Here is an 18,359-nt window from a genome sequence, read left to right as displayed (position 1 = left end):
ATAGGTCTATATTTGAAAGTACAGTCAAAACAGTGAAATAATCATAATTCAATACCTCTTATTACACAACATTTTTAATTAATTTCTAGACTCTAAATGTTGCTGTTTATTAATCTGCTAAGCCATGAACAATTACATGAATCAGATAAGAATAATTTAAAAATTATTTCTTTAAAAAATGCTTCATGTGCATTTACAATTACAACTTATCAGAAAATAGCGCATTCCTACATGGTGCTTCAGTACTTTCAATATCCACAAAAAAGAGGCTTTTGAAATAAATTTTTAGCACCGATTAGTCTGTAATGGTTGCATACAAGATACAGGATGATGCGGTAAAGAGCTTATGCCTGCAGAGTTTTGGTAACCACGTTACTCATGAGTGGTGAAGCCATGAAGAAGATGTACAGATTATCACAAAAAGAAATGAATGAGAAGTTTTGCTACCCTTTTTCATGGCATGCATTTTAGAAAACAACTATTTTATGACACTTTCCGTTACTTTGTTAATACTCTGCAGGTGTGTGCAAGCATGCAAACAGCTTTTGCCTTGTGAAATCAGGAGGTCTGAGCTGTCATGGAACAGGCTTTGCTCTTGCTATCCCAGGTGCAATGCAATGTTATGCTACTGACTGTAGCGTCCTTCCACCACGAGGGCAGAACTTGCCATCAGGAATTTGGTGACAAAACCTTTGTCAGTGGGACTTTTAAGCAGGGTCTGCAGAGGGATCTGCTCACATGGATGCCTTAACAGAGCAGGGACTTAAATTGGTGCTGGTAATGTACTGATCGTTCACTGCTGGGTTGTTCTCCTTGCTAATTCTTGCTCTTGTATCCTGCTGAGTCAAGGCAGCAGAGACAACCACGTGTGAATAGCCAAGTTTCTGTGTTGAGGCATGAATGCTTGAAAGGGTCTGCCAAAACAGTGACCTCAGTATGCCCAGGGAGCTCTTCAAGACCTAAATTATCAAAAATAAAAAACTTTCGCTTAAAACTTTTGTGTAATCTTCAGCTGTTCTTCCCTGAGGGTCACATCCCTGCTTGCTCTTTGCACTTGACAGAGAGCGCCTCTGCATCACAGCATGTAGTACCAGACCTGCTTAGTCTGCACCCTAAAGAGCTGAAGAGAAGCTGCTAATGGATACAAGCCAGTCTGCTGGGTGTTCGTGACCAAATGAACAGGCATGGCAAAAGCTGTAATTCTGTAGGATGTGTGCCCGTATTCAAACAAACAAAAATGACACAGGGGCTAATAGTCTAAAACAGTAGCACGAGTCAGCAAATAGTTATTGAAGATTGCCCCAGAAAATGGTCTAACATTAAAAAGTTAATACATGAAATCCAGAACATAAATTCAATTTCAGCTTTGTGGTCTGAACATCCCCTAAACCATGCAGTGTCTAGCAGTGCCTCTATAATAAGTAATCACAAGGAATTTTTGCATTCATCATTTTGATAACTTTACCTTTTCCAGCTCTGTCTTGTGTACTGGAGAGCTAGACAATGGCCCATCGGAGTCTACTGCTCCTGTACAGTTGCTGCACACATCTTTTATAACCTTAGGAGACAAGGCATAACTTATTAATTATTCATAAAATACAAATCAGAGAAATTACATATGAATGTGAAGGGAGATGGGAAGGAGAATCCCACAGACATTTACTAGGCTGGCAGGTGTCAGGCAGGCTGCCACTACACCAACTTCTCCACGCTGCCTCCCTAAGTCATTTCATATACAACCTGGAGGAGACATAATGTCTAGAGGTGGAAGGTTTCAGTTTCTAGACAGCTAAGCTCCAAGGCTCTCCTGAGTAAAGAAACCAACAGTGCTGCTGATCTCCATGTGCTAGTTTTGCAATACGAACTCAGCTGACACCGCCAAATTAATTCAATTATGATGACAAAAAAGTGGGATTAGATCCAAGGTCCCGCATGTCAAAGGACAAGAGTTTTGCATAATACACTACCCAGCTGCTCTTTTTTTGCTATTGGAGAACTAATGAAGTGCTGATTGCCTTACAGTTAATACTGCAGAGTGGTATTTTGTGGTATTTTTGTATTATACTTGCATATTGACTTAAAGGTGTAGGTCAAAGTAATTGTAAATGTGTTCTCGGAAATGGGAATGGCATTAAGTTTGCTTTTAAAAAGTTAAAGAAAAATCCAGAACTGAATTCACTGATATTTTGATAGAATTTTAACAACTTCAAAACCCGAAACTATATAAATGTAAAAATACGGAATGAGTAAAGACATTTGATGATTTCCTATGGGCATAATTAAGTTTTTTATCTCTCGTGAGGTTACCACCAGCCCCTTATCAGGCTGAAATTGCTTGCTTGTGCTTGTGCTGATGAGAACAGGTCCCGACTGTCCATCCAGACTCATGCCGACGGGGTGCTGAGCTCCACACCGCTGATTACAGCCATGCAGCCATGCAAGGACAGCAGAGCCAAGCGAGCTAAGAAAGACAGGCATCCTACTCTGCTGGAAGCATTACCACTAGAGGAGGATCTGGCCTGAGAACTCCCAGTTCCAGGGAAAACAGTAACTAGCTAACTGTCAAAATCCAGATTTCTTTAAAGGAGAGGAAAAGCAGAACAGCAAACAACATCTTTTCAGTTTCGAACCAAACAATTTTGATGTGGAAACCATTAAAGAGCTAAAGATGGCACCAAACAGTCCTTTCACAGCATTGAAGTTCTCATTAAGGATGAAGCTAGACAAATCAAATGTTTATGGGCTTACAAAGACCCTATTGCTACAACTCATGAGCACATCATAAATTACAGGCACTATATGCCATGAAGAAAGAAAGAGCACCAGCCCCATTTTACAGATGGAGAACTCAGGAACAAAAGGAAGATTAAATCACTCACTCAATGTCCCATAAAAAAATCTAAGCAGAGCAGGGAAATGAATCTACACTTTTATGTCTGAGCTGGTATCTTAAAACACTTCAGCATCCTTTCTTGACTGTCTGAACTTCCCTATATCTTGTCCCAGAAACATAAGCACAGTATTTCATGGCACTTGGCATCCTTTGTAACAGAAAATTTAGATATATCTGTTGCAGAGCATTTGCACCTCAGAGTTGAACGTAGTTCTAAATTCCTCAAAATCATGAGAATTTTTGTAATGTGTGTTGTTTTATTTTCAATTGCTGGTCCTCATTATGGTGTAAATACACTGCTGTTTTCTTCCTAGAGAAATGTGACCGTACAGTTTCTGGGAACATTCATTTCTGTCTCTTGCATGACCCTGATTCAATGGCTCATGTTTTCAGCATCTGCTCACACCACACAGTTAGTTAATTTTGGCAAAGGCAGATAGTAATGGGAGTTACAGACAGAACAGAGGGAAATGATTTGGCAGCACTAACTGAATAGTATGTGCAAAGTCATGCACTCAAGTAAATCCGGTTCTTATCATACCTCACATATTTAAGGAGAAACTCAAGTGTTTAATTGGGTTGTAATTAAATTTTGATTAAAAAAAAGACACACTACCAAATGGAAGTTCATGGCAAGATCTGAAGTAAATGCATATTCAAGAATCCAACACTTCATTTGGGTTCAAGGGGTTCACTGGCAAAGACTTGCTCATCACCTTCTATGTGCAATATAATTGTGTTCAATGCACAGCATAAAACTCATACTTCTATAGCTCACCAGGATGAAATGCCTTTAATATATAATGGTTGCCTGGATGCACTCTCTATAATTATGTTTGCAGACGGCTGCCATTATAAATGTGGTTTTCACATGCTTATAGCTTTAACTCAAAATTTTAAGAATAAAACATTCCACCAGTGTTGCCAACTTGCATAATTTCAATCACAAGACTCGGCGTTTTTGTCAGTTTTTTCTATGGAGTCTCCTGGAGTCATATGAAAACAGAAGATCACTATTTTCATTAAAAAATAGTTGTGAGTGAGAGTGGGGAAAGGAGGTCAGCAAACTTTTATCCATTGCAATGAAATGTGTGAAAATATTAATAAATGTATCTCAATGGCTCCAAAACTAGAAAGCAAATAAAAGGAATCCCCAAATGTGTTATTTTTAATAAAACGGCATCATGTGGAAGGCTGTACTGAGAATACTTTGTAATGGTGCATACTCCATTAATAGTTTAAGTTTTCCCACACATTAGAAAAGGTAAATCATTCCCTTTTTCTCACCACAAATACCTTTGTACATTACATACACACACACAGAGGGTGATCTGCCAGGAAAATCAAACCGAGATCATAAGCAGAGTATGTATTCAAATATTTAAAATATACAAGCAAATGTAATCAGAAAACTGAAGACCTTTCATTTCTTTGGATAGCCTCAAAACTAAATACATTTTAAATAATCTTCTGTTATTCCACTGCAAGAATTTTACATACCACAATTACCATTACAATGTTACAATTAGCAGACTCCAGAACTGCCTCTTTCAAATGCAGACCTGGAAAAAGCTTGTGCAGCCTGAACTATTTTATTATTCCTTATTTATGTTATAGAAAGGTCTTGAATCCCCAGCTGGATCAGGATATACACCAGTGTATCGCATTGACTGCTGCGACATAAGGAATAAAGGTGAAATAGTTGCAGGTACAAAGCTGGAAAGATTCCCTGCCCCAAGCCATTGACAGTGATGGGTGAAGTCAGTGGAACCTCTGCCACGTGGTGGGTCTGGAATATTGCCCTCTTTAAGAAACTATCTCACTAGACAAGCGCTAACATTTACTACAAAACCTTCATACCTGCCATCACCCACAAATTTCTATAGTTATTATATCTTATTTTAAATGACACACCATGACTGGAGGCAAAATACTTACCCTTCATGCAAAGTCAGAAGAATCAAATTAGATTTCTCCAGCTACCTTCAGAGATCAAGGCTTCAGATAAAAAGCACAGGCTATGCAGTAAAACAGAAAGCCAGCTGCTTGCCAGCCAGACCCTGCCACACAGAAACCCAACAAATTCTGAGTAAAAGTACTAAATTTATAGCTGGTTCTTTGTAGTTGACCTCTTTGGGACCCGATAAGTAATAAGATTGAGTCTTCCTGCATTTGAGGAGCTTGCAGACCTCTCTCCTGGCCATGGGATCAGTTCAGGCTACAGGCTGTGCTCAGCACAGGGATGTGATTACAGCATCTCATCTTGTCTCGTGTTTTCATGAAACTCACAGGAAAAGCTCACACTTTTAATATGATTGAGTTCAAAAGCGATTAGGGAGAAAGCTGACGGCCTGACTGCACATTTGCTTCACTTCTGTATGTAACCAGGCTAGAAATGCATCCAGCCAACCCACCCCCTCATCCTCATCTACCCATGTGTTTTGCAAGAAATGGGACACTCTGAATCCCCTGCCTCTTGTCTCTGCTGCTTAACTCTGAAGATAGGAATACGGTAAAGCTGAAATCTGCTTATGCACAACACAGCAGAGGGAAAAGGGTTTGGCTCCAGATGTAACTCAGTATTTCTCATTCCTGAAACACTCCTTTTTCAGTGCTGGAAGAGTACTGACTTTCTGGCACTTTTCATCATTTTGGCATGAGTAAATTCTCATTTTCTCTCTCCTTTGAACCCTTACACACTACATACATTAGTATCAATCTCCTCCTCCTTAAGAGAGCACCAAAACTCTCTTAGCATTTTGCAGAGAAGAAATGCCCCAAGGAGTTTACCTAGATAAATTAGAGGAAAAGCAGAAATTATTCACATCATAGCCTATGATTCAAGACTCAAAAAGAAACCCCCTTTACCTTCTATACTGGAAAACATCATTCTCAAGCATCCCCTAGCCTGAAAAGATTCATCTTTCTGCCTTATGGCCATTTGTCTGAGCAAGTGGGGATGAGATTCTACCAGACTAGCAGCCAGCAAGCCTGTCTTTAGTTCCCGTATCTCCCTGCAAAAATACTTTTCTGACATATTCAACCAAGACAACCCCTGTATCCTTTCTCCTGCATTATTACCATGAAGTCTATTGCCATATATGGCCACTGGATCAGGCAGAGCCCAGGAAGGAGGCGCTGGGTGGCTGGGGAGGGCAGCTGGAGGCATTGCTGCAAGGGCAGAGGTACCCCATGCAAGGGGAGCTGCATCCCCAGCCCGCATGTGCAGAGATGCAGATGGCACTTTAGGCCATACAGCTGAGCTAAATATGATTTAAATAATTTTCCATCCAACGATGTGAGTAAGAGAGAGGAGGAATACTATCTCGTGGTGAAAGCAAGGGATCGAGTCTCAGCTCTCCTGTGTTCTGCTCTGAGATCTACTACAGCTTGCATTTGTCATTTTAGCCAGGAACTTAAAGAAAACTTACCCCTGAGAAAACAAGCAAATAGGATGTTTGCGGTTCTGTATTCAAGTTTTTTTTTTTTTTTTTTAAATTTACACATGCATCTGCTTTTTTAAAGTAATGTATTGTTTTCCATGGTGCCGGTCACACAAACACCCTGGTGCACAGCCAGGATGGGGTCCTCTGGCAAGCTGGCAGCAGTCCTGCAGGCTGGTCAAAGCTCTCACATGCAGTCTCAGCTCTCAGTCTGTTGCGTCTCCAGATCATGCCCTAAATAGTTCTTATGCAAACATACTGACCTTGCCGTGGTTTGTACCAAGGTATCTAAAACCACCTTGGAGACAATAGGATTCTAAGTCCTGGGAGGTTTAATTTAGTTTGCAAAGCCTTCACTGCTGGTGATGATGTGCAGTGGAGAAAGAACCCAGCCTGACTGTCTTGGGACACAGTATGTTCCTGAAGTTACTTATAAACTAACAAACACTATATGGAAATCGCTTGTACTGAGTATGCATCCCCAAATGCACTTTTTCCAGGCAGTTTTAAGGCATGATCATTCAGCACTTGACTCTAGTCAGCTACAAAATGGAGATAATAACCTCTTTGGGGAACATTACTTAAGCCAAGAAAGTAATGTTTGAAGTGTTTCGAGATCTCTAGCTGGAAATTCCCATAGAAAGTAAAACCAGCCACACAATGTTTACAGTTACAAGCTCAGTTTTGTGCTGATTTAAACTGGTAAAAGAAGAGCTCTGTCAGTAGTTTATTCTTCAGTAAAACTCAGTCCACATTAAGATTGGAACCCAGAAGTTACTTGACTCCCCTCACTAAGCTCAGGGTAGTGAAAAAAAAGATCTTTTCAAAGACTTTTATGAGAGACAACATGCAGTTATCAGAGATGGAAATGGGTAGGACAACCGGATTAACAGCCCTGTGAGGAGAGTTGCAGGGTCTTTGGACGACTGGATACAGTCACAACCTCGATTTTCTTCTCGCTTCACGGCACAAAATCCCTCTTATTACAAGTTCAGAAGTGACTGAACATTGTCAAAGTGATAGATGCAGAAATGTCTACTTTTGTCTGAAAGATTCACTGCTCAATTACAGACCCTCAACTGAAGAGATTGCTGCAAAATGGCTGCACACCGTAAAATGAAGAAAAGTTAACAAAGGGTGCTTAACGTTAGGGAAAAATGGCCAGTACTCCACAATGACAGATTACCTCTCATGCATGATAAATCAGAAATACATTTTTGCAATGTTAAGAGGAAGAGAAGGCCTTGGGACCAGACACCATGACCATTTCCTTCTTCTACCGGTCTTCTACAAGCAGCTACTTCAGAACTTAATTTGTTTGGCATCCGTGTATTTTTAATATTAAGAGAAGTTTTCTGTGGCCTAGTCTGAAGGTCTTGCACACAGACCACATTCATCTGTATGAATGAAGCCACTAAACAAGCATCTTCTTGTAATGTCATGTTCTTAGTAGTCCGTTTATTTTTCATGTAGCATTTCCCAGGGATGCCGACAAATAAATGTAGTTTCAACCAGTTCGTTGGATGTGCTGAGACAAACAGGCAGATTTAAGACCTTACTTGACCACAAATGCACAGAAGCGCACACAGATGCACATATACTCAAGCGCGCATGGAAAAAGCTCATGTTTGGGTCTGAGTGTGTAACTGCACACATTTTTTCATGTACATTTTTGTGGGAACATTTTAGGACTGAAGTCTGGAAAATTCCACCACTTTATGTTGCACACCATATGATCTCAGCTCTAGCCTGAATTTATACTGGTTACGCTCCTTGGTCTGAAAGCTTGACAGGCTCTTTGGTGACATCAGCTATCTTTTTTTCATCAAGCATTTCTGAGCCGGTAAACCTGAAACTCCCTTTGTGGTTTCCAGTCTAGACTTCAATTTGCACTAAGTTTATCAGCTGGGTTTTTTTGGTGTCATCTTTACAAAAAAGGTCTAAAGTATTCTGCATTTATTTCACACTCGTCTTCCAATAGATATTTTAAAATTATTTGCTTAAGTAAATGTATTTTATACCGATTACATCTGACTTAAAAAAATCATCTGGTTTAGCTTTCATGGGAAAATCTGGCCTCCAAAGCCATTTTGAGCTTTCCAGCTCAAGAGTAAAGCTTCAATTTGACACTTACATATGAGTTCATGAGAACCCATCATTCCTGAGTGATAACCTGGCTCCACTGGCACGTACTGGTACAGTATGTTTGACAGAGAAGGTATGTTATGATTAAAAAATGTGGTTGCAGAGACCTTTCTCATTGTTGGGTCTCTGAATCTGCCCATTTTATTAACTACAGAAATCACACGTAGGCAACAGCTGGGGACGACCCTGCCCCTCTGAGTGACAGGCAGGGAAAGCTCAAACTGCTTCTCCCAAGACAAAGCAATGATCTCTTTCTCAGTATGGAAACTTCCTACGCAAAGCCACACATGATTTTCAGATGTTCATTTTAAGTAAGGCTTGAATGACAAAAATAATTATTTTAATTAAAAAAACCCCAAACTTAAATTTTGATACATTTTTAAAAATACGAAACACAACACTTTTTATCTCAAAAAGCTATACTTCCTCTTGAAAACACTGGAGCTGTTGCAAGAGCTGCACAGACCATAGCTGGGTAGCTGTTGGATAGGCACTTTGTACTGTACAGAACAGAGAGTGCTGCAGCAGTGCTGAGGACTTGGCAGCTGGGCATACAGTAGCATTGCCATGTACCTGAAAGAGTTTTATTAATAGAGAGCTTTGCAACATGAAGGAACTAACTGAAGTGCTGTCAGACTGTCTCCAAATGCTTTGCAGATAACATACTGTCCGGCCATTCACCCTTGGCACACACAACTTTGTTAGCATGCAACTGTACAAAATCTTTTTTTTTTTTTTTTTTTTAATTAAAGTAGCAGGAATCTGGAATATGGAAAAATCTAGCACTGCTCTGTCTTCCTGTGTGGGGAATGCTCTATGTACAATTTAAAAAAAAAAAAAGAAAAAAAGAAAACAATTTTTATGAAAGAAAGTCTGATAAATGCCAATGAATTCAGCATTACTAAACTCAAGTTTCGAATAACACAGGAAATAATGGTGCAGTTACTATGATCTAATTACAGCGGAATTCCCTTGGAAAAGAATATGACTTATGAATTTCTTTTCATTCCAATCAGTGTTTTTGAAACTCTAAGTGAGTTACTGGGACATTTGGATGGTGCTAGATGTTAAAACTTAAAACAAGATACTGATGTTAGAAGAAATACACAAATACATGGCTGTGACTAGTTTCTACTAAGAAGGCAATGGTGAGTTCATTTTCTAAGCTAAGATACAAACTTACAGCCAAAACCAAACACACACATGAACTGCAAACCCCCAAAAGGTATACTCAAATATTGCAAATAGGAAATTACAGATTAATTTTCCATTTAGTAAATTAGCCCACAGCAGAACTCATACCTCTTAAGCTGCATTTTATGTCTCCCTCTTCTACAGAAAAACTATCTGCCATCAGGAAATTCCTATGAGTTTAATTCGATTGTATTTGGAAAAATACAATTTATCCTTAGAAAAATAAGTACCATATAAGGTTAGACCAGAGCACAGCATGCAGAATGCCTGATGAGTCTTTTGCATTCAGACTTTTACATGCATTTAAAAGGCTGGATTTCAAGGTCTTAAAGCAAACTACTGAAACTGCAGTGATAGTTTCCCACACTACTTCACTGACCTCCACCTTTGAGACTGGTAAAGTCAAACATAAATACTAGTAATCTGGTTAGCATCTAAAACTGCAGTCCTTGCATTGGGATTTTCCACATTTGCACAGACACTGAACAGAAAGGAGTGGAAGATGACAAAATCCTATTTCTCAGAAGTCTGCATTCCCAGAACAAACCATAACAGATGATATTCTGCTAAACCAGGATTAGCAAACCTGAATTGACTTCAGGAAGCTGAAGGATTTTTCTCCATCCAGAGCAATTCAAACAGGTATCTCCTCAGAAATCCTTCTTTTTAAAAAGGTGACTGTGATGTTGGTATGCCCAATTTTTGCAGTGTAGCCTATGACAGTTATGCATATATACCACTCCAAAAAGCAACCTGGGTGCCAGCCCCCTCCACCTTAGGGAATTTGAACTTTCAGCTCACTACCAGTGTGCCCTAACCACCAAAGCTTTCTGGAAAATGAGTTGGAGATGAAAATGGAAGGGAATTTGCCACCTCTCCTCTCGGTGCCAGATTATTGTGCAATTAGCAGTGAAAACCATACACAGCAGTAGCAGCTGTGTAATACTGAGCTACTGGTTGCCCAAGGAGTTGCTTCGAGGCCTGAACATTAAGTCTATGTTTCTGCAGTCCCAAATTAGATGGGATTTAAGTGGTCTGGATTTGCCTGCATGTTACTGTCTGTATCTTAGTTTTTAACAGCAACTGAACAGGCCACAGAAGCACTCTGTGTGTGGAAAAGCGCCTGGTCAGAAATCCCCCCTTACCTTTAGCCACTGTTCCGCCTGCTCTTTGCTCTGTACTGCCAGAACCAGGGCATCTGCTCCTTGGTGTGAGATTTTCAGCTCATGCTTCTTCTTTTTGCTGTCTTTGGGAATGTACGTGATACTGCAGTCATTCAGGAGCAGCTCCATCTGAGGCTGCTGGTCCTTGGAACTTTTGTAACACTAAATAAATGTAAGGAAAGTTCAAAAGTTAGATATCACCTTTCTGAACCTTGGTGGAAAGCTGTTATTATATAGAAATGCTATTTTTAAATTTTTTATATTTTCCACGCACCCCTTTACCACGTACCACCGAGTTCAGCCAATGCCAGCTTTGCATTTCTCCTCATCCCCTCTGTAAAGCAAAATTACTTCCAGACTGACATTAATAGACATCTTTTATTGCAGGACAGGTACAACATATGGAGAGCATTAAGCTTCTCCACGTTATCGTTATGACTCAACCTTGACCTTGATCAGGTAGGAAGAGGGTGATTTAGGGTATCTGTTCACATGTATCAGCAGAATAAACTTGTACAGTTAATGACTTTAAAGCCTAGATGCTTACCCTGCCCTGCAGCAACAGCCCGGCGCACCAAGGCAAACCTATGCCAGTTGCCTACACGCTGCAGCTACAAAGGCGCTGGCACATGCCCTACTCAGCTGTTCTTTTTCTTGAGATAAGTAAAAAAATTGTCACACTGTGGAAAGGGGGCAAAGTCGCAGGACGGTAACTTTTTTAGCTAATTCATTTTAATTAGTCACCGCACAAAACTGCATAAATTTCCATCTTAGTTTACTCTGTAAACTCCTGGATACAACTATATGACTTACGCAGTGTTTTTTCCCTCAGTAATAAGTGCTGTCAATGAACAGCCATTTCATGCTGGATCACTGATGACCTGCTCTATGTTTAAATTGGTGATCGAAAGATCAAGAGTCCCTATTCCCATCTTCTAACACATCAGTATAGTTGAGGCTCACCAAGCTGTCGTAGAGTGCCAGACTACATAACAACATTTAATTGTGTATATGAATGTCCAGTTATTTTATATACTTAGGCAAATTGGGCTTTTATTCATACAAATAAGCACAAAGGTTAAAAAGGTATCTGATAATAAAGAAGACTAATTAGTATATGCATATACAGAATAGTTGAGTATAAACGTGAACAGAGAAAAGCACATGAACTTTTGCTTGTCTGTGGCAGTATTCATGTCATGATGCAACTGTCAGGGAGACAGTAGCTGTTAAAAGCATGTTATAAACACTGCAACTTAGGCTGAGCAAATACAGCCACTCTAAACCAGCCTCTGCAAATCTTCCTGCCCTCTCCAAAGCCCATTAACTCAAAATTTCTCTAGCTTGGTCACAGATTTTAAGTTTGTAACATTAAAAAAATATTAAGTTTTCAAGCTATGAAATCTTGAAACATTAGTCACTTTAAGAAGCAATAAACAGCATATAATTCCCTTTATATTAATTTAAATATTTTATTTATAATTATACATTACTAAAACTGAATTATTTATATATTAAAGGACTTTAAGTGAAAAACGATTCCCTACTAGAAGTTACTTCTAATGTCTAATTCTAATTAAAATATTTTGGTTTTATGATGACAGCTGCATTTATAACACAAACAATTACTAATCCCTAAGAACATATATTTGTTTTACTTGCATATCTCATAAGTTAAATATGTCTAAGTCCTCCTTCAAACAATAAACCAATCTTGTGTAACTCGGTCGTTAAGACTCCTATTGTGATTTTTATTTTCTTAATCCTCATTACAGAATTACTGAAAGACAATCCCTATAAGGAAAAAAAAAGCTTTTCAGACCACACATGTGGCTAAAGGAAATGAAAATAGAAAAAATAACATATTTCTATGCAGAACAACAAGCATAATTGTAGAAGAAATATTGTGTGACTTCAGAGAAAATCTCTTTTTTCCCCTCTTTCTTTCTTTCTTTTCTTCAAGCTGTTATCAGATGGTCCTGAAATTTGATATGATCCTGGTATATGATGATAAAAACGTGGACTAAGCATAATGGCATTATAACAATATAATACAAACTGAATTGGAATCAATATTCTTTTCAACACTTACTTAAATAGAGGAGGATAGAAAAATTAAATCCTCAGTAACCACTGAAAACTGGCAAATGAATTCCAACTATACTTTCAGAAATCTCTTACCCTGATACATCTATTTCCTATCCTGTAATTTCCTATACCACCACAAGCATAAATGTACTTGGAAAGTTAACATATCTAAGCTATCTTGTGAGAGTGTAGAATAATGAGGTTCTGCAGAAAATGTTCTATCACCTGTTAATCAGCTTTTAACATTTGGGATATTGCAGTAATTATTAGTTACGTAATTAGTTACAACTGTTGGAAGCACCAGACAGGAAGACGGGGAGTGCCTAAGACCCCAACTTATTTATTACTGTAAGCATTAGTTTGCTTATAACAACACAGAAATGAGTGTTTCTCTCAGTTAGGCTCTCTTTTCAGAAAACAAGAAGACATCTATAAGCAGATAATTTACTAACTTATGGAATCTTTTACTGGTGCCTCCAATCAGAAAGAAACATAACAGATATGCTTAAGGAAAAAATACATCCACTTGTTTCTTTCCTTTCTATAATGCAGCTGTGCATCATGTGAATACTGCATCTGTAATTACCGCAGAACAGATGGCAAAGGTTTAGTTTAAAGTGTATACATTACCACGGCATATGCTGCCAAGTGAATTCTCAGTCTAACAAGGGACTTTTCTCTCCAGCGGTCTGATCCAACAGTTCATACACAAAGCTCCCTATGAGATTTTTGGTCCGCAGGGAATGAAAGATTGGATTTACAGTTTCAGCAATTTTTTTTCCAAATGAAATATGTTAGAAGCTAATAGGCCAGACTTTCTTTCCAATATCAGGGAACTGCCTGGGTTTAAGTTTAAGTGCAATAAAAATGAAAGTTCTAAGTGGCTAAATGATACACTTGTTATTTCAGTGCTTCTCTGCTTCTTGAGTAAACCAGACCAAACTCTTTTGTAAGGTTACTGTAGACTTGGCCACTGTTTGCAGAACATATTCCAAAAACCAGATTCCTGTAAAAATAAATACATCATCTAAAAGGTTCAAAGAAAATATAGCTAGGTAAAAATAAAAATTACCAGTAGTTTGTTTTCTTTGATAACACACAGTAGTTTGGTCCATTGCCCAAATCGTTTCTTTCTAAGGAGGAAGGCACAGATTTTGGCATCCTTCACCAGATCCATAGAGGCCTCCTCGGAAGGCCACTGATGTCTCATTTTCTTCCCCTTCCCATCCTCCTCCTCTTCGTCGTAGGATTCGTAAGAGCTGCTCATAGCATCTGAGTCATAATCTTTAAGAAAAGCATAAAAGTGTCAAGTTAAAACATATAGCAATGAAGCATACTGAAATAACTGAAAATCTCAACAGGGTTCATTTTAAGATAAGGCTTTTGAAAGTCAGCCATGAACAAATTACTGTTTCAGTGCTTAGTAATATCGATACATTACGTTAATTTAATAAGAGATGCTGTTCCATTACAAAATTTTATAGAAGAGCCATACCGATACCTTGGGAATTTTAATTGAAAGAATGAGCTAGGAATAAGTAGTTAGCATTTTAGGTATTTTTTTATTATCTTCAAAATATTACTTAGCAGATACCTTCATCTTTTTTAATTCTTTTACAGAGAAACATCTTCATCTTGCCCTATAGCATAAAGCAAAATGTAGGCACAGAAATGTCAATATTAGTGCAGCACATTAAGAAACAAACACTGAATATGACAAAGGTCACAGGAGTAAATTATGGGGCACTATCTACCTATCATAACATTTTATATAATTCTCAAATACAGCACTTGCACTGATATAACTAATGTTGAATAGACAATGCTGTTCCTTCAGCTATGGATTCTGCTGGAGTTAAAGGCATTCTGCAAAAAATGTCTTGTTATGTTAGCCTACACAGCTTAATCCTGCTCTCTAAGTTCAGCGATGTAATGGCAGATTCCTTTTTAATTAAACAGTCTTTGTTCAGGCCTTTCATTTTCAACAATGCCATCAGCTCTAGCAGTCCCCTCAACTACAAAACTAATTTGTCATTGTCACAGAACCCTCTCTTCCACCATCCATATTTAGTTGTTTATGTGGTCATATAAGTAAAGCTCCTCAGATAATAACACCTGAAGGCATGCCTGTTATCCACTGGCACATGCTCCCATGAAGGAGACTTGATTGGAATATTTTCAATAGCTGAAATTTCATCCAAACATTTCAAGTAGACTTTGATATATTTTTAGGCCAGAACGTGGAAAAAAAAAAAGTCTCATTTGCTTTAGCTAGGTATATAGGACACAGTTGCAATGTAGAAAGGAGACCTGGGACAACTGGGAAAAGGACAAGAGAGTGGACTGCGGGAAAGGTCATTCTAAATCAGTTCCTCCCTACGTGCAGAGTCAGAATGGGATATACCCAGATCGCACATCTCTGAACCAAGACTAGATATTCTATCCTATTTGTGTTTTCAGAAAAGTGTACAAAATAGTTTATCTTCATTGCAAAGTGAAATGAAAATAAAATTTCAAGCTCTTGAAACTTTTTTTTTTTTTTTTTTTAGTTTAATTGAATTGCCATCTTCTGGTCAATTCTGCTATGGAGTTTTTGGTTTGGGGCAGCTCCATACAAGCAAGTGGTAAAAGCCTCAGGTGATTAATTAAATTAATGGTAGGAAGTGCTGATTGAGACTTCAAAGTAGAAATTGAAATTCTGCACATTAAATATCCTACAGGTACTTCCTATGTGGCTCACAAGCAGTCCAAGTGCAGACTTCATGTTAGCAATAAGCTGTATGATCAGCAGAGGGACTCTGGCACAGCAGTTACAGGTTCACCCAAATCTTTGTTATAGGAGGATGAAAGCCAACAGGAGCTTCTGAGGCTGACATTTCTGGACTCCCATCCTCACACAGTCTAATGGGATCTCTGGGGACCTCTTGCCATATCCTGCCCATTAACTACTCCCCATGTTTCTCTTCCCCTTGGGTTGTGGGACTCTTGGCCAGAAGAAGAGTTTGTGGTGTGACTCACACCAAGAAGGACGACCACCCTGGAGTACTCATACCATTTGGGCCAAAACCTTTGCTGCTCTGTGTCACATCCTGCTTCTATTCTTTGTTTCTCCAAACTGATGTATTATGACCAAAACAAGGCTTTCAGGCTCTGGACACAAACTAGCTTCTGTTCACATTGTAAAGTGACTATTTTAACATAAATAGCATAGGCAGCCTACTACCCATATGTAACAGCTTTAGCAAACATTCAGAAAGTTACGCAGAGAAATCCAGCATGTACATATAATTTCAAAGGGTTTTGAAGCAGTATTACTTCCAACTAACATTCACTGTGAAATGAATTTGGGAAGCAGTAAACTTCCTATTAAAAATGCTAAATTGTGGAAGCAAACTGTGTAAAGGTAAGTTGTAGAAAGGCTACTAGTGACTAAATCTTGTTGTTTCATATTGTTTCATCACAATGGGTAATGAAACAGGCTTGACAGTAAACTATAGGTAAGATCTGAAAACTTCTTGTGTATAAGTTCAAGTCAACACACCCTTTGGGTCTTGGAGTGGCGAAGGGGGCGAGAGAAAGGAGAGAAATACAAAATGTGTAGAAAAAGTGAAAAATGTCTCTCTAAAACAAAGTTATTTTACTAAGTCTACTAAAGTCTCAGAGACTGAGATCCACTGATACAACATGTTCCAATGCTGCTGATCTACCGGTTTTTTGCATTTTCTGATTATTCTAGCTTCTTTTGACATTGGCTTTTAACACTTACCGTCATCAAAATTTTCCACTGTTAGGGGGTGAAAATCACAGTGGACTTTCACGTTATTTGTAATAGTGTATTCCAAAGATTAGTCTGTAATAATGTAGGCATACTGTATAGACCAGTAGCTTTTAATAAAGAGAGAGAGTCACCAGACAAGGCATATACAGTCTTGTTTTCACCTACATGCAAATGTTCATTTACAAACACATTACAGGGACTTGGGGAAGTTATGGATACTTCATTTTCATGATCTATATTCTGCAATTTTCTTCTGCTGCTGTTCACCCTTATAGGTAGGACATGCAGTCTGTAAACCTCTTTGCTATTAATGATATTACAAAAATATTCCATAGGAATATTTACTTAAGATAATGATATCTATCCCAACAGCTGTTTAACAGTTTATTCTTGCACTTCTTATACTTTTAGCACTTCTTTGTTACGGTCTTCTCCACCTCAACAGTCTGAACAGCTAAGGTTACTTCTTTGATTAATACACTGCTTTGGTAGCTTATTTTAATTACCACACACACTGGATTTAGTGGAAGTTTTGTTTGAGTGGAGATATATTACTAATGGCATATTGAATTTAAAAGCAACTTTATTACCGATGAAGAGTGGAATACTTTTAACACAAATTGAAAGAGATGATAAGGAGTTCAGGACATAAGAAAATACAACAAAATCACAGCAAGTGATATGTAAATAACACTAACAGAGATTTAAATGTCTGGATATATATATTTAAATTACAGAATTATTAATGAACTTTTAAGGCTGATATCCTAAATATTTTTATGGATTTGGATGGTTAAGTACAATAAGAAATCAGTTTCATATTTTGTCTTTTTTTCCCTAGGCGATCCTTTAGCAGTGCTATTAATATTTGTTCTATTAATATTTTTCTGCCTGAGCATGGCTCTTGTTTAATCACAAAACACAAATCAGCGGTTCACTGGATTACAGGGTGTAGCAGGACCACCCTGCAGCATTTCAAGGGAGGAAATGACGAGAGGAGTAATTTTGCTGCTCTGTTAAGACTGTATGTTTCTTCATTTGCTTTACAGTACATGAAACTCACTCTTACCTTGAATTTCTTAGGTAAATTAAGACAACCTCAGTTTGTGCAGTGTTCAGGTGAATTATTAATATTCTAAGGTGACTCCTATGCATGTGTTTTATGAACAGAGATATCATTTTATTCATTTGTTCTGGTTCAAGTAATAAAAATGGCTATAAAATAGGGGAAGATATGCCTTTAATCTTTGGGCCATAGAAAATAACAATCAGTGATAAATCAGCCATACACAAGCAATAAATTACCCCAGCCAATAAAAAAGCAGCAAAAAGGGAAATCTTTGTAAGTTTTTGGTACCTAATGTCCTGTTGACTGACCCTGTGTAAATGCTCACAGCAGTCATTGCATCGGTTCATCAACGTGCTCTCAGCGTAGCTCCACTTAAGTACATAGGTCTTTGAATAAGTATTTGGACGTGAGAAAGAGCATTTGTGTGTTGCAGAAGGACATTCTGGTTGTCAGTTAGGAGGCAGCCCTCTGCCTTTTGCACTAAACGAGTAGTCATAAAAATACTGTCAAACACGGCATGTGGGAGCCAGTATGAGTGATTTATCCCTATCCACAGTGTGTCATCAGAAATGCTGCAAATCACACC

The 18,359-nt window shown here is 38.4% G+C and overlaps 1 protein-coding gene across 3 annotated transcripts in view; it reads right to left on the bottom strand.

Moving 5' to 3' along the window:
* Positions 1–18,359, bottom strand: part of AFAP1 (actin filament associated protein 1) — a 116,913-nt gene that overhangs the window by 27,763 nt on the left and 70,791 nt on the right. For all 3 annotated transcript variants that reach the window (XM_087737333.1, XM_087737335.1, XM_087737334.1), the window contains exons 5-7: positions 13,999–14,210; positions 10,821–11,000; positions 1,466–1,558 (exon numbers count right to left, since the gene is read on the bottom strand). In XM_087737333.1, the coding sequence (XP_087593459.1) occupies positions 1,466–1,558; positions 10,821–11,000; positions 13,999–14,210 (485 nt within the window). The remainder of the gene's footprint in view (positions 1–1,465; positions 1,559–10,820; positions 11,001–13,998; positions 14,211–18,359) is intronic.

Source organism: Nipponia nippon, unplaced genomic scaffold, assembly GCF_047370975.1.
Source record: "Nipponia nippon isolate SJK-2023a ecotype South Korea unplaced genomic scaffold, ASM4737097v1 scaffold_6, whole genome shotgun sequence".
NCBI classification, from domain to species: domain Eukaryota; kingdom Metazoa; phylum Chordata; class Aves; order Pelecaniformes; family Threskiornithidae; genus Nipponia; species Nipponia nippon.
This window is presented reverse-complemented; position numbering and strand designations above follow the sequence as displayed.